Genomic DNA, 21,603 nt, shown 5'->3' with positions numbered 1-21,603 from the left:
GGTTGCAAAGTTTTTGTCTTCTAAAGGCATAAAACTAAACCATCCTCCTGCATTTCTTCCCATTGATGCGTTAGTGCTTCCGAAGAGGTCAATCTCTTCCGGAGGGGAGGCTAAGGTTTTGCCTAAAGCTAGGACAAATTCACATTGCCAGCATCCATCGTGTTGTGAGGGATTACTACTAGGGAAAGTACAACCCTGCAACAAATTGTTATCCCCTTTTGTAGGTAGGTTGCTATTATTAAGATACCCTGCAAACTCTCTTGGCTTCCAGACTGGCAATCCTACAAGACAAGTTTTGAAAGGATTCTGCGCTCCCCCCAAGCTCAAGCAGATTGATTCTTGCTTTGTTATGTTAGCAAATGTTACCCATACATTTTCTCTAGGTGTGTACTCCATTGGAAAAGCATTTGTGTAAGCAAAGTTAGTAAGCGTAAGCAGTGTGATGAGTATCATTTTCGTTGCTTACGTGGCTTTTCCCTCCTGTATTTTGGATTGTCTGCTGCTATGTGCCACTGCTTTACCTTTTCTATGCACTGGTCTAATACTTCTTCAGGGTCGGTACCTGGCTTAACTGGTCCTACCCGAGGGAAAGGTAGATATGGCACTTTAGTCATGCACCTGGCAGCAACAATGCAAGATTTTGCAGTGATTTTCTGCCTCCAGAGCCAATTAGTTACTTCCCACCGGGCCCAAGCTAACATAAGCTGTTCTGGTGCTTCATATACACTCCGGACTTGTACAAACGGTACTCCTGCTTCCCCCTCTAATGCTGCATCCCAGCTTGAGCGTCTTTGGTCTTCCCTTTGACACTCTTGGCACCACAATTTATATACTGCTCTTTGTCTTACCCATGAGCAGTCCCCACAGCCCCCACACTTTAAAGCCACCCAAGCTTCACACCACGCTTTCCCACACGCACAACAAGGGCGACCGTTAAGGCGTTGTTCCTCCAGGTAGGCGTGGTAGGCGTGATACTCGATCCACTCTACCCAGTTCGGTGGCGGCCGTTGTAGTGCCTTGCGGACAGCGCGTTTATATGGTGCTAGTTTCTGTAAATAGGGCCGTAAGGTCACCGTCAACTTCTGTTGTATCCGCTCTCGGTCGTCTGGAGCTAATGGTGTCCTCAGGAATCTTTCCACCAACTCGCTCATTTAGAATGGGTTTCACCCACCTAGCAGGGACCCAAACTGTTCCTGTGGGAGTAGAAACACAAACATAACCTCTGCCCCAGTATATTACTTCAACAGGGCCATTCCATATCTCTGTCTTTGGATCCCGATATTTTACCCACGCTTTTGTGCCTTCTTCCTTGTTACCTTCCTTTTTCCCTCTATGCCTAATTGCAGGCGGCTCTGACTCTTCCCCAAACACACACAAAAAATTTATAACATAAAGAACCTTAGCTAACCTTTCTTGTGGATCATCTATGGATTTGTGCTTGAGTAGGTACTGTTTGAGTGTCCCATTGGCTCTTTCTACTATGGCTTGTCCTGTGGGTGAGTGTGGTACTCCTGTGATGTGTTTAATTCCCCAGAGTCTCATGAACTGGCTTACTTTCTTGCCGACATAGGCTGGTTCATTGTCGGTCTTTATTTCCCTAGGCATTCCCATGACTGCAAAGCAACTTGTTAGGTGCCTTATTACATGGATTGCCTTTTCTCCTGTTTGTGCGGTAGCCCAAATGTACTTGCTGTAGGTGTCTATTGTGACGTGCACATATTTGAGTCTACCAAATTCTGCTACGTGTGTAACGTCTATTTGCCAAATTTCATTACTTTCTAGACCCCGAGGATTTACCCCACACCCAAGACCCACCCCACTGTTGTGATGACTGCAGGTGGGACAAGCTCTCACTATTGCTTTAGCTTCTTGTATGCCTATTTTGAACTCACGCACCAATCCCTTAGCATTCTGGTGAAATCGTGTGTGTGACTCTCTCGCCTCAATCCCCCTATCATCTGCTACATTCATAACCAATCTATCTGCCCTGGCATTGCCTTCACCCAAGTCTACATCCCACTTGTGGCTTCTGATGTGTATGATACAATAAGGCTTAAATCTTGCTCCTACTGCTCGCTTTAGCTGCAGCAAGAGTTCATAGAGTCTTTTGTTTTGCACCTCTTTCACAGAGGCGTCCTCAATTCTCTGTGCTACTCCTGCAACATAAAATGAATCAGTGACCACATTCAAAGGCCCTTGCAGTTCACTAAGTGCCCACACAACAGTAAGCAATTCCAATGTTTGTAAACTGTCCTCTGGAGCAGCGTCTATTATCTGCTTTTTCCATCGAGGGCCTTCTTTCCAGGTGATGGCTGCCCTCCTCGATTTCTTTCCGGCATCTGTGAATGCTGTGATAGCACCTGCTATCGGTTGTTCCGATCGTGTTGGCTTTAATACCCAGTCCCAATTTCCTAACCACTGAAGATGACGTGGTGTCAGCGGTCCTGTGTTGACTGCTGCTCCAGCTTCCAGCAAAGCTGTTTGTAAGTCCTCAGAGTTGAGGAGGTACCAATCTAAGTCCTCCTTTTTCATGGGTAGGTGGATTGCAGTCGGACCTGTTCCGGTGATTTCCAGAATCCTTACCCGACCCTTACGAATCAAGGTAGCTACTTGTTCGATTTTTGTACTGATTGTCCTTTTTGCTTGTAAAGGTGGAGTTATCCACTCTAGTACCTGTATCTCCCCCGTTTTCTTTTGTGTTTGTGTAAGTGCTCCAAGTAGATGATCAGGAGTATTCCAAATGGTGAGGTCTATAGGTAATGATACATCTCGGCGGGAGACAAATTCTTCATTGACGCAGCGAATAATGCCATTGAGAGCGTTTTTTTGTTGTGGTGTCATGGTTACAGGTGTGGTTGGATCAGTCCCTTTAAGTAGTGGCCTGAGGGATTCTAGTAGAGAGTTGGGTATCCCAACAATTGGTTTGAGCCACTGTAGATCTCCTAGTAAGCGTTGTGCTTCGTTTAGATTGGTGATCTTTGTAGCAATTTGAAGTTTTTGCGGCCGTACGATTTGATTTGTAATAGTCCATCCTAGATACTTCCATGGTGTAGATTGCTGTATCTTTTCTGGAGCTATCATGAGAGATGCTTTTGCTAAGGTGTTTCGAATTTCTTGCATTTGAATATTTGTAAATGCTGTTTTCTGGGCAAACAGGATGTCATCCATGTAATGGTAAATAATTGTATTAGGCCATTTTAGTCTTAGGGGTTGTAAGGCCGCATCAACATATAATTGGCACAAAGTAGGTGAGTTTTTTATACCTTGTGGGAGTACAGTCCATTCATATCTTTTGTCAGGTTCCCCCCTGTTAATTGACGGTAGGGTAAATGCAAATCTTTTTGTATTTTGAGGGTGTAAGGTTATAGTAAAAAAGCAGTCTTTTAAATCAATAATTAAAAGAGGCCAATGTTGTGGAAGCATGGCTGGATTGGGAAGTCCTGGTTGTAATGCTCCCATTGCTTCCATTTGATCATTTACTGCTCTTAAATCATGTAGAAGACGGTATTTTCCTGATTTCTTTTTAATCACAAAAATTGGTGTGTTCCATGGGCTTGTGGAAAGTTTTAAATGTCCTTGTTGAAATTGTTTTTTCACGAGTTGATGTGCTTGTATTAGACTTTCCCTTTTTAGAGGCCATTGCTTAACCATTACCGGTTCATTGGTAGTCCAGGTGATTGGGATTGGGAAAGTCCAAGCAATGGCAATTACCCCAAAGGGTGCTCGTTGGATAGAACGACTCCAAGCTGAGCTAAAATGTCCCTTCCAATTAGACAATGTACCATGGGCGGTAATGCAACTATTGATAACACAGTTACCAAGTCCTGCCCATCTATAGTAACCCTTATTGGGGGCGTTTTCTTTGCGAGGGTAAACCCTCCGACGCCCGTCACGGTATCCGTGGTTTGTAATGATGGCCAATCACAGGGCCACTTTTCTGGAGAAACAATGCTGGTATCTGCTCCAGTGTCTAAAAGTCTCATCATTTTTATTGTACGTCCTGCATAGGTGAACCTCACCTCCTTTTTGGGTCTAGTATTGAGATCCATTGTAAGCAGAGCAACACCAGAGGACCCAAAACCTTGGTCTTTGCGCGGGGTTTGTGTTTGTGGTTGAACACCCCGGCTTAACTGTGGAAGTGGAATAAATTGAGCAATACGCTGATTTGCCTCAATTGTTAGAGGAGGAAAAGGAGTATAAACTATTATTTGTATTTCCCCAGTGTAGTCTGCATCGATGACACCTGGTAGTACAAACAGTCCTAAAATGGAGCTCGATGAGCGTCCCACTATTAGTCCTCCAAAAGTTTGTCCTTTAATAATTACTGGGCTTTGTACTCCAGTTGGGATTTTAGCGGGGCGTGTTGTTAATAATGATGTTTTTACTGCGGCTGCCAAGTCAAGTCCCAGGCTCCCTGTTGTGGCTGGTTGCAGACAGGAGATGGCGCTGATGCTACGGCGGCTACTTGTGTCTGGGCGCGGCTGCCGGGCGCGCTCCGCCTGGAGTTTCCCGATTGGCGGCGACAAGCTGACGTGTTGTGGGTGTTGTTTTGGCAGTTCTGGCACCACACTCCTGAGGCTCGGCAGTCTCGTCGAAAATGGCCTCCGTTTCCGCATCTAAAGCATCGCGTTGAAGGAGGTCGACGGTTGTTTGCTGCGGCCGGTGCTGCTGTGGAAGCACGGAGCGGGGCAAGAGCAGCTAGTACCTGTGACTGTGTGGATTCAGCTTGTTTCTGCAGCCCTAAGCCTATTTCTTTTAGTGCATTAATTAAGAAAACTTGTGACCCTGATGGCTGCAGTGCCATTCTTTCTAATGCTTCTTCTATCGTCCAATTAGCTCCTAGAGTTGACAATACCCTTTTTGTTGCCTCATTGCTATTTTGTAACGCACATTGCTTTAACATCGCCCCTCTCATATACTCTGGAACTCCTGCCCTGTCGATAGCAGCGGTAGCCTTATCTACAAAGTTCCCAAAGGATTCTTCCCTTCCTTGCTTTATTCCCATATACATGGGTATACCTGAGCTATTTTTTACCTGATCTATAGCAGTTCTTACAATACGCATGGTTTTTCTAACCCTGTCGGCCCCCGGGAGTAACTGAGTTTCTGACCTGCGGAATGCGCCTACTCCCATTAACTCATCTGCTGTAATTCCGGCTAAGGGATCACCCTGACCCCTTTGTACTGCAACTGCCTCGGCAACAAGAGCTTGCCAGTGAGCATTAAATAGCATTTGCTGATGTGGTGTGAAAATTAATTTTGCTATGCTTTTTAGATCATTTGGCAGTAATAAATATGTGTCAAATAGATAGTCTAGCATTTGCTTGGCTGGCTCGCTCCGAAACCCGAACTGACTTACTGTCTGTCGTAACTGTGCTAGCAACTTCCAATCAAGTGGTTCATACTCTCCCACTTGTACAGCTTGTCCTTGTTGGTTTACTCCCTGTGTGTATGTTACAGGAAAGGTCCAGACTTTAACTGCACTTACAGCGGCGTTATCCCCAGTCTCCAAGCCGTGTCTAGCTAGCATATTCCATGCCTCCCTCCTCTGCCTTGCCACTTCCCCCCGCAGGTCGCTTTCCGCCCTAGGGACAGGATCTGGCTCACTGGCAGGTTTAGGGGTGCTAGATTCAGGCCGACAAGGGGATTCTACGCCGCAAGGTTGAGATATTTCGCTCTCTGCAATTACCTCCTCTGCTTTAGCAGCATTATTTCCCAGTTCTTCTGAGGGGGGTGCAGAGGGCCAAGTGCAACTAGCTCCATCGGCTATTCCTGCCGTGTCTCTAAGAATAGGTATTTCAACCCTTCTTGTGCTTGGTGCAAGGGGCTCATTATCACCATACTGAGCATTTCTTTTATATGCCTCTACTGCCTACTGTGCTGCCCTTTTCTCTGCCTGTTGCTTTAAGAGTGCGTTATGAACTACTTGCCAGATTTTTCCTAACTTTTTTGCTGTCTTATCATCTGCTAACACTGCCTCCCACAGTACATCCCCTAACTTACGCCACTCATTTAACTCATGCACACTATGAGGGTTAGTGAATAAGCCTTTAGCAGAACCCCAGGCTAACAACCCCGGTATGTCCTTCCTGGGATTAAGCTCTTTTAGCCCTAACTTATCTATATGTGCTATAAATAAATCATATGCTGCTTGCCTGTCCATTTTTTACCGTCGGCGCCGTTGCAACTCTCCGGCTTCGGCAGCACGTATGGCCCAGGACCACCTCTGTAGCTCCTGAGGGTGTCTTTCCTACGTCGTTTGACACCGACCCGGTTGCAGCAGGCCCCAAACTCAACTTCACCGACCGTGGCGCGTTCTCCCCCGTTTTCTTTTTTAGCGACGGAGGGACAGCGTCGGGGTCACCATTTGTCGGAGAAGGGAGACACGGACACCAATTCGGTCATCTGCGAAGTCTCATTTATTGATAATTAGAGTGGCGATTAAATACAGTGCTTAATTAGTTCATGCATATTGCAAAAGCTAAGCTCATCATTGGTTGCCTTGCCATATGCGTCACTATGCTGATCAGCTAACTTTATGGCTACACTTTTGCAATTTCATGGCTAACAGAGTTCTTCTAGTTCTTCTTTTACAGTCTGTCTTTGTTCATCTTATCACAGTCCTACGTGCCTTTTCTCTCACTGTACCCTTGAGGCTGAGGCCTGCTTTGTCAGCCTGACTAAATTGATCTGACTATGGCCTCTCTCTTCTAGCCATTCCTGCACCAGGCTCTCTACATCCAAGGCCAGGTTGGACAGGGCTTGGAGCAACCTGGGATGGTGGAAGGTGTCCCTGCCCATGGCACGGGGTGGAACTGGATGATCTTTGAGAGGTCCCTTCCACCCCAAACCCTTCTGTGTTGGACGTGCAGCTGTGTGCAGCACTTGTGATCAGTAACAGGTTAAAGTGTGATGCCTCAGAGGATCCTGGGCTCAAACACAAACTGCCAATGGATCTGAACTGGAGTTGCCTGACTGCCTTCATCATGTTTGTAGGGGGAGTCTGTGAGGCTTTAGCCCAAGCATGAGGGAGATGGAATAATAAATAGTCAATAAATCTGGGCTGTGGTCACTTAGTTGATTTTGTTGTTCTTAAGTTCGTTATACTTGCTGCAATTATTCTCTACATGCCGAGTTTCTGTGAGCCTAAAACTTGAGTTATTCTGAACTGGAAGATTCCAGCAGCAACCTTCTGGCTGTCTCTCACCCTGGAAACAAGTGCATTGGGAAATGTGGGCTCTGCACATGTTTGTGGGAGAGCAGTGTCCTACATTTTTGTGCAGTGAGTTGTTTGCTGCCTGTTGAATATGATTTTTTTCCATTAGCGTTTGTGGGATGACAAGAGCTGTTGGAGGGCTAAAATATTTCCTTCCCCTGTGAAAGTACTTGATTTAATCGGGTTCTGTAGGGGCTGGGTAAGAGAGCAGGTGGTCTTCTCTTGCACAGAACTAAACTGTCACTAGTGACTTGCCAAATGTCACTGAAAATGTTCTTCATTGCTCAGGTGATGGATATTTCCCTCACCACCCAAGCAATCTGTGATGGAACTTCCTGGCTGAGAATCAAGGGAAAATGAAAAGGCAGCTACACCTAATATTTCTCTTGAGGTGATGGCAGAGCTTTCACCAAGGGTGTTTGGTTTTGTATTTGCCTGAGCTGTACTGATCTGGTTCAGCTTGTGTTCTGGTTTTGGCCTTTTTGAAGTATTCCTTTTGCTCTAAAGGAATGAGGGAGCAGAGGAGAAAAAATTCAGCCACAGTTCTTACTTTATGGGTTGGTCATCCCTGGCTTGACATTTTAATCTTTCAAGGTTTTGTGTCACTTGTAAGACCAGTAATCAAATTTACTAAATTCAGTTCTCATGAGAGCCATAACATTACAATCAGGCTGTGGAATACAGTGCTTGGTTCTGAATATCTAAACAAGGACATAACTTCAGGACAAGGAAGATTTCCCTGAGTAAAGGGAAGTAGCCACATTCCTCAGAGCCACTGGGATTTGAGATGGTTATAGGAATATAAAATAGAAACCTGGACTATATTTGTAAGAAATTACCTTGCTTTCAGTGTGCTGGACTTGCCTGGATTTTTTGTGGACTCTGAAATATTTGGGATTTATGAATAATTACTTTTCCAAGGCAGTGCTGGCACTTTGAGCTGCTCTGTCCTGCATCTTCTCAAGTGGATTGGGGGCTCTTAGTTGGGGACTGATCTGTCCAACTGCTCCCAGGCGAGGTGGCTTTTCTGTGGCATTTTGGGGTGGGTGAGAGAGAGAGGATGTTTGCTCCTCTTTTGAATAGTGGGATCAGAAAATAAGCAGAGCTGCTTGTACTTTGGACTAAAATGAATTTCTCTTAGACCATCCTTAAGTTTTGTTCTTATGGACCAAACAGTGTCTTGCTGGGTGTTCTGGGAATGCTCTGGATGTGCCATCCTGGTACCTCAAAAATGGGGAATATCCTGAGACTGACTGAGTCAGCAGGCTGTGTGTTTGAAATCCCTCTGTCTGTCAGGCTCTAACTTCTCATTTCCGTGGTGATGGAGGCATCTTGGGCAAACTTTTCTTTACCTCCTTGCAGAGTCCTTTTTCAGGTCATTCTCAAATAGATTTAGGCTTTGCCAATTACTGTGGTATTTAGGAAAACCACTTGTGCCATGAAGCTTAAATGATTGTGGATGGTTTTATTGCTTTCTGCAGAGCTCTGGAGAAATGTCTGTCACCCCAACTCAAGTGTTCTGCTGAGTGAATGGGAGGAGCAGCAATAGTCTAAAGGGTCAGATGACAGTGCCCTGTGTTTTTTTTATCCTACTAATACCTAGAATTGGTGATTTTTATCTGTTGCTGTTCTTTGCAGGGCACCATGGAGAGGTTTTTCCTAGAAGCTGGGCCTGTTCTCTTGAAAGCTGAATTTTGCAGATATTGGTGTTTGAGTGTGCCTAACAAAGAAGCTTCATGTTTAGAAGTGATTTTGTATTACTCTGTATTTGTATTTCATTTTTCTGGCTATTAAATATATAGGAGAACAGAAGTGCAAGATATAGGAAAACTTGTATCTCACACAACTTCATGGATTAATTTTTCCCGGCTTTATCAGTGCAGTTTGCAGCTGAGGCTTGTGTTATGTCCTTTAAAGTCTTTGTTGGGGAGCTTTATTTTGGGGAATTTAGGTGCAGAAACAGTGATGCTTTTCCCCCAGTGTATTTCAGAGCTTGATAAAATTGATGCATTGGATTTAAGAGGGGGGAGGAGAAAAAAAACCTAAGGCTGACACAGAGCAGGACAAAAGCAGTGGCTAACAGCAGTACATTTCTCAAGGTCATCGAGGCAGATAAGGGCTAGGTCTGCTTGCTTTTGCCATGTCCTAATTTTTGTGCTTACCTCCCTGCTGAACCTGTCATAAAAACTGAGCTTCCCGTTTTAAGTTGAACATGAGATGTTAAAATGTATTTTAACTGCTACATGTACTTTAAAAGCTCAGTTCTTAATTTTGCAGGGTGAATTTTCCTGCTGGGGTGAGGTGGCACCGTTGTCTGTAATCCAGTGGGAGCTGGGAAGCTTTAGAGATAAGAGTACTTGTTTAAATAAAGAACGGGGGGGAAGGAAAATATCCTAAAAGCTGATAATACAAAAATTGGTTTAACACTTTTGCTTTGCCCTTTACTTGGAGGATTCTGTGCCAGGGTGATCTCTGTGTGCTCAGTATGAGCAGGGGTTCACAAAGCTCCCCTTTGGTGCCAGCAAGCTGGTCCTGAACACCTTTGTACTTGAGGCTGCCTTCCTTCCCTAAGCCAGCTTCTGCTATCCACAGACTGGTTTGTTTTTTTCTTTTCCTGGAGTTTGTGGTGAGTGATTTCACCTCTAAAGGATCATCCATAACTTGTAAGTCATGGTAAATAACTCCTGACAGAAAGAGAGTTCTTGAAGGGGATGTTAAAATCAAATGTCCCAAAATATGTCAGGGTATGTTATACCTGACACTGTTCCTTTTGGTCTAGTTGTAAGTTATTATATGAAAGCTGTTAATATATCACTGTAAAATATATTCTAAAATTTATATTTCAGCATTGAAGCAGTGAGAAAACATCTCTTCTCTTAGTATTTCATTAAAATTCTCTTCATCCCAAACATAAGGGGAAAAGGCAAAGGGCTGATGCAGTACAACATTTAACAAAAAAGCAAAGCATCACCTGGTCTTCCCTCCTGGTGAGGACAAGGTGTGTTAATGCTTTCAGAACCAGCTTTCTGGGGATTTACTGGAGATGTTGATGTACAAAATGCTTGTCATGAAAGCTTCACTACAGGATTGCAGCTGGTCCCACAGGAAGATTTTATTCTCTAGCTCTGATATTTCTGACACAACAAAGTTACTGACTTTCCAGAAGGAGACAGGACAGAATGGACTGTAAGGAGAAAATGGTCCTAACTTGGAGCCCTTTTCATGGAAGGCATTGAACAGAATGTTTCCTATTCTCTTTCTAAAAGCAGTGCCCTCAATCTTTCAAGATTATTTCAAATAGCTTTTTCCCAGTACCCTGTGGTTCTGCATCTTGGGCAGTTATTTGTTCCACTGCAGCAGAAGATAGTGTCAACAACCAGAGTTACTGTAGATGTCTTTCTGATGCAGTGAAAAGCAAATTTTAAGAAATCTTTACATATATTGGTAATTTAAAACATGTCTGTGTAAAATGCTTTTTCATCTGCTCCTGCTGCTTATTCTCTGGTGAAATCCAGTTATAATAGAGTGAGATCAGTCTCTTGGTAAAGATTTGATTCAATGATTTTCTTTTTGCTGGGAAAGGCAGCAAATGCTGCAGCATACACTTATATTTGTTCTGTAACTACTTTGTTCTGTGCTTGCTTATGACAGCAAAATACTTTATGTAGGCAAGGGGAGCTGTGGGACTGCAGTTTGCCTGTCCCTGGGGGGGTGTTAACTGGCTTGGAGCACCCATGGAATGCACCTGGGTGATTCTAGGGTGGGTTTCCACCAGTTAGCTCAGAGAGCAGCTGGAAGAGCTTATGTTGTCAGCACCACCTGTACAGCTGTCCCCAAATGTCACTAGAGATCAGCTTTACTTTTCACTTTTATTAAGTGATGTTTAGGTGTGTGTCTCAGTTTCTTTGCTTATCTTAGTCCCCTTACTGTGGTACCTGACTGTGTCCTCTTTCCTGTGAATCAACTCCTTGTATCCTGGCTGGGCAGGGAATGGCAGTTTCCCCTCTGGAAGGGTTGGAAGCAGAGGCATAGGCAGCTGCAGTTGTGTTTGTGCAGTGCTGACCACTGCAGGAAATGGAAACTAGTTGTGGACTGATAGTTTGCCCACTGGCTTATTCCTCACACAGCAAACAAGAGTGATCCAGTCTCTTTGACAGGGAGTTCCCAAACTGTCCTTGTGCTGTGTGTTTTCACTCTCTCCCTTGCTCCCCCAGAGATGTGTGAGTGTGCATTTCTGTGTGTCTGGGTCTGCAGGGATGCAGGAGGAAGCACATGTCCTCTCACACAGCTCTGGTGGGGACAGCTTCTCCAGGACAAAGTTGGTGGGTTAGCTTGAACCCTCCTCTTAGCAAGGTTTAGTTTGTCAGCCATCCATTGAACAAATAATCCTGAATATAATGTTCCAGGGAGTAAATGTCTGCTTATGATCAGGAAGAGGAACTGGGTGAATATGACCTTAATTGAGCAAATATTAAAAGCAAGCAGATAATTGTTTGCTTTACAAATGAAGCACCTTGTTACAAATCCACCTATACAGTAAATACCTGAGAGAAGATTGGCCTGAGGTCGATGCTTTATTGGCAGAAAGAGTGTTTCATTGTGGTGGCTGAAACTTCACCTATGCTGATAACCCTTTTATCCCATTTTTATAGATTGCTGCTAAAATTGGAGATATTCCTCACTTGAATAATTCTACAACACTTGTGGACCCATCAGTCTACGGTTATGGAGTGCAGAAACGGCCCCTGGATGATGGAGGTAAGCTGGCTGTGGTTAGTCAGTCTTGTGGATGCAGCTCCTGAAATTCATCTGTGGATGCAATTGTCTGTTTTAAGGATTGAAAATGCAGCTTTCTGTGTATAGACATTTTATACAAGATGCCTTGTGCTAGACTGACAGTATTCTTAGGCATTAGTATTAATGTGTTGCAATTCTTTGTTAGTTCATGACCTTTGGGAATTAGCAAACAAACTGTGTAATTTAAATCTTGGTCTGTGGTAGCTGAGGGAGGGAGGAGGATTTTCATACAGGGCCTGTGCTGGAGCCCACATATAGAGCACCAGGTGTACACAGTACATGTTCTTCCCTGTTGGCCCTTCTTTTCTGAGAGCAGGTAATTTATAGGGACAGTATTACACATGTTCCTCTCCATCTGTGGCAACAGTCACAGCCCAGAAGCTGAGTTGCTGTCAAATTCTGTTTGCTTTGTACAGGAATTCTAAGGAGAAAAGGTATTTATGTAAGATGATGCAAGTTGAAAGGAAACCTCCTGTATTAGCTTAGCTTTTTCTATTTTTATTTGAGAATTCTAAAATCTCTGAAGAACTTAAAATTGGCCCCAGCCAAAGGATAGTTTATTGCATGGACCATAACTGGTAACTGTCATAATATTGTATTAATTGTTAAAATTTTAAAATAAGCCACTAGCTTCTTATCTTTGGTGGGAACAACAAAAATGTTAGAACAAGAGTTTTTTTTAGGGTTTATAAATCTACTGATATGCGTTGTTACAAGTGTTTGAAGTGGATTATCTGCTGCTGTATAGATGCAAAGAGCTCACCTTTTCTTGTGAGGAAGCAGAAAGCATGGCTATGTCTTCCTTTTTGCTGTTTCCTCTGGTGTATTCCCTGACACTGGTAGCCCTGCAGGGTGATTCTCTCCCCCATGGATATGTTCAGGAGTACTGAGGAGATAAGCCAAGCTGCTGCCTAGCACTTCATTTTGAAAATAATTTTTTTCTGTCTGATACAAAGGCTGAAAATAACTTCACGTCTGCTCCTCTGTGTGAAAAAAAAAAACATGCTGGAGCATGGGGAGAAGTTCTTTCATGTAGAGCCTCTGGCTTGCTAACATTACTCTTCTCTGAACACATGCCACCACCCACTTCTGTTCTCTGCTCTTGGCTCTGTTTGAACAACAGGTTGCTGCTGCTCCTTTGGTTTGGGGTTTCAGGAGAGAATGGATTTATGTGGCTGAGCCCCCACAGTTTGTATCTTGGACTGGAGCATCCTTTTGTTGAGAAGCAGAGGTCTGGCATTGCTGGTGTGTGCTGGTTCTGCAGGGGAAGGTGCTGGGCTGTCACAGGCTGGGCAGTGTTGGGGAATGCTGAACAGCTCTGAGCTTGGTCTGAGTAGCTTAGGGACGTGGCTGTGTGTGAAAAGGAATAAAAATAGCCTTCTGGGAACCAGTCATTCACAACATTTGCCCTGCCTGTGTTTTTCATTGATTCATCATCCTGAACTTAAGATCTGACCTCTTGACAAAATAGATTTTAGGAACTTGTAACACGTGCAGTGGTCGTAGTGCTTTAGTGACAGCTTGGACTTTGTACTTAAACTTGTTCTGACGAGCCCTAGAGCTTGGTGAGCCTTGTTTGTGTTGACACAGACTGTGTCAATACAGTAGCAGTCTGGGTTATAAAAGTGCATTACTGTTGGTTTCTTGTGCTGTGTAGGTAACTCCATGGAGTGGGTATTGTTCCTGGGAGAGCCTCCCAGAGTGGCTGTTCCTGACTCCTGGATCAGCAGTTCTGCTCACCCTGTCCTCAGCACTGCACCTTGTCTGTAGCTGTTTAAAGTAGCTCCAATGCTGTGTTTGCCCTTGGGTTGTTTCTATACATCTGTATATAACTTTGTCCAATTCCCCTCCCCAAAATCTGATCTGTGACATCTTTGAGGAGAAGAGAAATGACAGAAGCAAATTTTTAAAGGGCTGGAATGTGACAAAGAAGCAGGAATTGTCAGGGTAGGGAGAAGGGTATAGCACTTCTTTCAGCTTGGGTCATGTTGGGTTTTATTTCTAATGATATTAGTAAGTTCTGCACTGAGATGCAGCTGTGTGATGAGTTGTGGGATTCTCCTGTGCTGTTCTTTACTTGCAGCCTGGCAAAGCAGCTCCTGAAGCTGTGGGTGCTTCTTGCCCTTTATCTCTTTGTGCTGTGATCCATATCTTAGTCTTGGGCTACCTGCTCTTGTTGCCGTGTAATTAAATGTCTATAATGCAGCTTTAGCTTTAAACATCTGGAAGATGGAAGTTGCTTTTAATAGGACACTTAAATCAGGAAATTTGGAAATTACTATTTGGATGATTTTTTAATTCTCTGTTAGCTGCAAACAGGGGGTGTTGGGATAGCGTGCCCACACTTTTCTCTGTTTTCTGTCAAGAAGTGATTATGTTGTTTCACATGCTCTAGAAATGTTATAGTGCATTTTATAGTGGATTTGGATACATTCTGCTGCTCTGGATGGGTTGGAAACAAATCTGGTGGGAAATTTCCCCCTGTATACTGCATGCTAACAGCTGGGTGCAGGTCTCACTGCTTCCTCGTCCCCGTGCAGCTCTTGGGAAATTAACGCTATTCCTAATACTGCTGAAAAAATTTCTCAGAGGAAATATCTAAAGTGACAGGAGAACTGTCTGTCTTTCAGGCCAATCTAATTCTAATTCTTCTGTTTCTGTAAACAGCTGCTGCTGTGGCTGCCTGATGCCAGCTGAGGAAGTGGTCTTAAGACAGTTGTCAGTGCATTGATCAAAACAAATTCAGCAGCTTTTAAAGCACTTCCAGGAAAAGCAGATATATCTTAGTTTGGAAACCAGGATGTGTGAGTGGTTTTTGCACTTCCCTTAACATGACCCTCATCTGAACTGAGGAGCAGAGGGATCAACCCTGATAACCTGGCTCCTTGGTGTTACATGGAGCTTGAGACTCATTGTTTCTATTTTCACTGGCTTCTTTTTTTCACCTTTCTGGAAACAATTTGAAAGTAATCCTGCAAACAGCTGTAGTGCAGGGAAAGGGATCAGGTTTATTTGTACTGCTCCTGGGAAGTCACAGCTGGCATTTCTGTGGCCACTTGCAGGGGTTAATGTTTCTCAGTGAAGGGGAGCACTAGGGACAGGTGAGTCTGAAATGCAGAGAGACCTGGTGGCTGCTGCTGAGGACAGACCCCAGCCCTCCTGTTAAGGGCCAAATGCTGCCCCTAGCCTCCATTCTAATTAAAAAGTCCCTCTAATTATCAGCACAGATTAATAAGTTTATTTAATGCTAAATAACCTTTAAAGAAGCAGCCTCCTTTTGTTCAAAGGAACCAGGGATCTAGTCTGCTGCAAAGAGACTGATGGACAGAACATTACCCTTTGTTTGGGCTGCTTTAAAGGAGTGTCCTGTGAGATCCATAGGATTAAGCAGCAGCATTACAGCTGAAGGCTGGGGCATCCTTTGAGTCTGGGAAAACAAAGGTGAGAGACCTTGGAGAAACCTCACATCTCCCCCTCTCTCCACTCCTCTGCTCTCTCCTCCAAAGCTCCTGTGGTACTTCCAGATCTGAAGATGACCTGTTCTGGTGTAATAAAACTTGATTGTAGTAGAACCAAGGGCTCAAACATGACATGATCCTGCTGTACAGAGTACTTTATTCTTTTCCTCCAGTGTGTTTTCAATGAAAATAGTGGTGAGCAGAAGGGAATTTTATCCCTGTCTTACTGTGATGAAAGTCAGTACTGATGCTCTTTGACACATCTGCAGCAGCAGTAGGACCAGGGCAGAAGTCCAGCTCTCTTGGCAAAAGATTTAGTTTAATACACAAAATGTCACTGTTCTTCAAAATTGTAGCTTTACAGATGGCCACTTTTTTAAAATAAGGCAGGTTTTTTTTTTAAGGGAGGGGGAAAAATCTCCAAAGATTTGCAGTGAAGCCACACAGAAAAATTATTAGGGTTTGACTATTTAATTCAAGAAAAACCTATCAGTAGTTAATGGTGGAGAATTAGGATAACTATCTTTGTAGCTTTCTAAAATTTATGATGATCCCATTTTGGCTCTAAAGTATGAAAAGCAGCTCTGTTCCACTGCTCTCAAGGAGATGTGTTCCTCTGATTTTATTCTAGCCATGATGATATTCCTGAAGAGATTGTATATTCCCATCATGTACATTAATTTAGTGGGAGGCACTGCTCTGTTTTCTGGGGTGGAAGAAAAATCCGCATTTGTTTTGAGTGTCTGTTAGGTAGAATTCAGTTAAGGTGAAGCGTAAAGCAGAATGAAGAGTTATCAACCAGCAGGTGCCATTAATAGGAAATTGTGCTGATTTTATTCAGTATTTTTCCTTATTTGCAGTAAAATGACTGCAGTTACAGTTAAATTGTACTGAATAGATGTAAAAGGGGAAATATGTATGTGACTTGTCAGAGTTCAGCCCCCTCCTTGGTGTGAAGGGAGGCAGTGGAATGGTGCATCAGCTTTTGGTATTGTGGCTGCCCCAGCCTTGCCTCTCTATTAGTCCCTGTTGTTCAGGGAAAAATGGGTTTGTTGGAGCAGGAATGGACCTTTAGGTTGTTGGAACTGGGAGCCACATCATTTTTCCCCCACACACAAAACAGAGAGAAATCATAACTGACTTGAAATAAATCATTTCCATTTCTCTCCGTTTGCCTCCAATCTCAGTTTTTTGAGAAGTTATCTGTGAACTGTGGAAGGAATGATCTCTCACATAAGTTATTGTGGCATAATTTTTCCATACTAATTTTTACAATAAACGTGCATTAAGGCTGATATCTCCCTGTGCTGGTGAATGGCTTACTGTGTTTGGATAGTACTCAGAATGGGTTGGAGAGCCATTGTTACCTGTATCTCCAGCATTGATTCCCTGACTGATTTAACTCCCTGTGCTCATACAGGTTTCTCCTCAGAAGTTGTCTTTTTCAAGTGTAGGATTGTGTTACAAAATGAAGGCTCTTCCCTTCCTTGCATGAACTTGGGCAGTTGATTATAGGATGTGTATCTGGATCATAATTTGTGGGCAGCAACTGCAGAGGAGCAGATTGCTAAGAGAGTTGTTCTGGTGAATTGAAATGCGAAGTGGAGATTTAAATACAGCCTTTGCAGAATTAAAACCACTCTTCCTGGCATCTTGGTAATGAGTGGCCTTGGCTGTGGCAACCCCACACTACACCAATACCACCAGACCTGCTGCATGGAGGTGAGAAATATTCTGAGTGCAATTTGGAGCAAGATCCTGAGTTTGGTTGTATTTGCTCAGCTCTGTGGTAGAAGCTTATCAGCCAGAGCAAATATACCCCATTACATCACCCACCTTTTTCAGCTGCAATATTCATAGTTACCAAATTAGAGCTTTTCATATGCAGGGTGAGAATATGCAAAGACAAATCTAAGGGAGTCAATTAACACAGCAGTTGTCTTATTGCTGAGCTGGGGAGAGTAATAAAATAGATACGCTGTTGATATTTCAGTCCTGAACTGTCATGGAGGTATTGACATGCAGCAGAAATACACTATTGACTCTTTGTCTATTTTCTTTGACTAAACTGTTTGGCCACAAACTTGATGCATTTTTCTGCCAGATTTAGAGAGTGTGGGATGCATCCACTTTCTATCCCTGCCAGCTGATTGCCAATTTATTTCAGGTCAAAGAATGTGCAGCTTGCTGCAAGGTAGTTTGAAACAGCATCTTTATTATCACAGCTCACATGTTGGCCAGTTTCATTTGTTTTGTTCCTTGCCCTCCAGGCATGCAATATAATCTTTCAACTGGTTCTTAGCACCAAATGGTCTGGTTTTTAGCTGGTTTGCTGCAGGCAAAGTCCAGTAGGAAGCCCAGCAGGGCTCGAGTTCCCACTTTGCATGAGTTGGTCTAATGATATTTTCCCTATTAACATTTGGGAGAAAGATCTAATCTGTTGGGGCTGGGGGGAGAAGTCTGTCTCAGGATTGTCAGTGGGGAGATAATTGCTAATCATAGATGGACCACCAGCTAGCATGGCAGAAATGCCTGGAATGTGTTCAAGAACTTGTGTTTTGTTGGGTTGAAACAGTGTTTGGGTGCCACGAGGTTACTTAACAGCCCTATTCCTTTAACAGGTCTCCGTGTAAGTGGGCTCCATGGAGCACAGATCAGAGACACAGAGAGAAGTATGTGCCTAATGCTTGGACTGAGGGAATCTCTGAGGCTGCTTGGCTTTTATTCTTCTTTTTTAATACACACTGGTCTCCTTCAAATTTCTCCCCCTTTTCCTCCCTCCCCCCTTTTCCCTTTTTTTTACTACTTTGGGCTTAATTTGGGAAGGGGGGAGGTTAGTTACAGGGATTTGGATTTGGGCAGGCAGGATTTTCTCCCATGACTCTCAGCATGGGGAGACTCAGATCAATTCCCTATCCTGTGTTCAGCTGGACACTGGGCTATGGTGTGTGTTGATCAAGAAATCCCCTCCTGTTTTGTACCACATAACGCATTCATTTCAGCCACTGAACCTAAATTACTGTTTTGCTTTTCTTTCTTTTTTGATGAAACGGTAAGAACTCTTTTTCTGTAGGGATGAAGTTAGTTTATCCGTGCTAATGCTTTGATTTTTTTCCCTTTTTTCTCTCTCTGCCACAGTAGGTAACCAGTTAGGGGCCCTGGTACATCAAAGGTAAGCAGTGGGTTATGTTTTATTATTTATTGATCAATTCTAATTGTTTATTGATCCACCATCTGTAGTAGTGTTAGGAAGTCAGAGGTTGAGAATGTGGAAAAACTGTCAGCTTGGGTTTTCTCCAGCCTGGGTTGTTTGTTCTGATGAAAAAAAGAGGAGTTGATGTGAAACTTGGATTTGGTCTCTGCAAATCTTCAGGACTGAAAGAAAATAAATTCTCTCTTCTTTCCCTTCCCCTGCCCTGGCAGGGGGCAGGAAAGAAAAAGTGAAAAAAGGTCTGGCATTTTGGCAGAAGGTGGAAGTATCAAACAGACATGTTACTGTTGTTGTTGTTGTTATTATTTAGGTTTTTTGGTGTAGTTTTTTGGTCCTTTGTCAAAGATGGTTTGGGAAGACTGAAGCAAGTATGAGTTGTCAACCAGCATGTCTCAGCATCCAATAAAAATGTAAAATTCTCAGTTTTTCTCAAATCCTGCTCTTGAGGAGTTTTCTGTGTTGTTTTGAAGGGAAGAACATTTCTAAAGCTGGATTAGCCTGAAGGTGAATAGTAGTGCATTTCCATCCTAACCAGCTGTCTGGGGCCTCAGCAGAAGGGACTAACAATGTGCATGAAGGCTGTAGAACCTTAAATTTTTAATGGTTAAGTTAAAGCTAATTTCCTACTAGAGCATCCTAGGAAGGGGTAGGTAGTGTTAGTACTTTATCTGCAACTAAGCTAATCAAGTGTAGTGTGTGTTTTATACCTTTCCTCATTAATTTGAAGCAAAAAATGGGAAGATTTTAATATACCTTCCCCATAAAACCTGCATTGAATTTACTGTGCAGGTGTTTTATTGCTTTTGAGATTGCTGAACAAATTGTATTTAATGCATATTTGCAAATTCCATATTTATGATGTTGTGCTTTCTACAAGACAGAAACAGCTAAACAAAAATCCAACCCAGGTTTTAATTCCTTTCTACTTGACTATGGTCAGGTCTTAGGAAACTGCTTTGAGTTATTTGTTTTGAAGCAGGCACATTGAAAATGTCCAAAGAACAATAGGTATGGAAGTCTTGGGATAATAAGAATTCAGAGGATAATTAAAGACAATTCCAAGGAAAAGAATAACAAGGACAAGCAGGTGAAAAAAGGGTCCCAAAACAGCAAACCTGTGATTATTAGAAGGAGATTTAATGTCAGGACTGGCTTAGGTTGCTCTGTCCTGGGAAGAGAATATCCAGAAGCACTGGGCAGACACTGCTGCTTGGAAGGTCCAGGCTCAGTGATAAGGAAATTCTACACTTTTTTTATTAAATCTGTCTGGAGCAAGAATGACAAATGAGCTTCTTCCATCAGCTCCATTCAGGCTACCAGAGACAGACTGAAAATGGATCCAGCACAGAAGGAATTGTGTGACCATGAGAGGTCCCTTCCAAAACAAATTATTTTGAGAGTGATGTGCTTTTACTTGTGTGTGCAGAATCCCTGTGCTGAGCCCAGGCTCCATGGCAGGGCTGTAGTTTCTTCCAAATTGTTCTTTGTAATGACTTTGATGGTGGTTTTTTTTTTTTTTTTTTTTTTAGGGCTGTAATAACAGAAGAGTTCAAAGTGCCTGATAAAATGGTTGGATTTAGTAAGTACCTTGGATGCTTTTGATGCTTCTTGATGTGTTTCCTGTGCAGGAATTCTGTTGATTCTGACACAAGTTTTTGTGCTTATTAGCCTTGGATAAGCCTTGTTTAATGCTGTCTTCATGGGAAACAGAGGATTTGTGTTTAAAGTCCAGATGAAAACTTCATGGAAAAGCTTGGTGTCCCAGTAATAAGAACAAGAATGTTTGGTAGAAGTTACTGAGCATTTTAGTGATTTTTTTCTTTTAAATTCCCATTAGCACAGCATATAAACAAGTCAAAAGTTAATTTATTTCCCTTCATTGCAACATTTTACTTTGAGTATGCAAAACTGTGAGAGTTGAGGAAGGAAAACAACATTTAAATGTTAAAATATGAGTTGACTAAAGGCAAGTTAAACAGAATTTTAAATTTCTCACACATTTGCTGCAGGGAAACGCAACCAGATGAGAGTTTTTGCTAGATTTGCATTCCTTATACTGTTCTCTTTCAAGCTTGATCCTAATTTCTCTCTTCCTCTTAATGATCATTACTCTGGCTTTCAATGGCACCTCCTGCTGATGTGTTACTGCAGTGATTGCAGACTCTTCCACTGCTGGGTCTCTGTGTATCCCTTCCAATTTGATATATGGCAAGTAAAGAGGAAAATAACAGGCCGTGCTAATTACCCCATAGCGCGCCAAGTTTTGTCCCCACTCTAAAGCCACTCTGAGACTGTAACTCAAATTCCTGCAGAGGAAATCCTCCCTTCTCTCCTGCCAGACCTCTTCATTCCTGGTGCTACACGTGGAGGATGTTGCTCCTGGGAGAGGGAGGCTTAAAGTCATCATCTCTGTGTCTCACCCTGGTTCAGGGGCAGACAGATACAGGGGGATGCAACCCCACAGCTGAGATGCTTCTTTGGGAGCATCCTGAGCCAGGAATAGCTGGGTTTTTTTGTGGTCTGGGAAGGTTGGAATGGTGATTGGCACAGTCTGGTTGTGAAGCAGCAATGTATCACCTCTGAGAGTTAAGGGAGATGGATATTTGTGTTCCCTGGAGGTTGATAGAGCATTTCAGGATGTGGCTCTGTCTGTGTGCAGACAGCCAGATAACATGTCCATTCAAAAATGGCAGTAAAATAGGAATTATAAAGAAACAAGCCTTTGCTGGTTTTGGTACCCCAAATAACTGCTTATTGGTTCAGGCTGAACAAGATGTACTTCAATTACTCTCCTAGCATCTCCCAGACTAGTGCCTTATTTCTTTCCATTCCTATGCAAGACAGGCTTTTTTGTTTTGTTTTTCCAAGCAAATAGAATAACGTTCCACAGTATTTTAATGTTTTTCTGCTATGATAAATTT

General features: G+C 43.2%; 1 protein-coding gene across 9 annotated transcripts in view; it reads left to right on the top strand.

Annotated features, from left to right (window-relative positions):
- The window catches only part of FUBP3 (far upstream element binding protein 3), a 47,223-nt gene that overhangs the window by 3,399 nt on the left and 22,221 nt on the right, over positions 1-21,603 (top strand). For 7 of the 9 annotated variants that reach the window (XM_088177671.1, XM_088177670.1, XM_088177667.1 and 4 more), the window contains exons 2-5: positions 11,869-11,974; positions 18,093-18,143; positions 18,610-18,643; positions 20,212-20,261. In XM_088177671.1, coding sequence (XP_088033797.1) covers positions 11,869-11,974; positions 18,093-18,143; positions 18,610-18,643; positions 20,212-20,261 — 241 coding nt within the window. The remainder of the gene's footprint in view (positions 1-11,868; positions 11,975-18,092; positions 18,144-18,609; positions 18,644-20,211; positions 20,262-21,603) is intronic. The other 2 variants (XM_088177669.1, XM_014873225.2) reach the window with 1 other exon arrangement.

The sequence above is a fragment of the Sturnus vulgaris genome, chromosome 22 (assembly GCF_052056855.1).
Source record: "Sturnus vulgaris isolate bStuVul1 chromosome 22, bStuVul1.hap1, whole genome shotgun sequence".
NCBI classification, from domain to species: domain Eukaryota; kingdom Metazoa; phylum Chordata; class Aves; order Passeriformes; family Sturnidae; genus Sturnus; species Sturnus vulgaris.
This window is presented reverse-complemented; position numbering and strand designations above follow the sequence as displayed.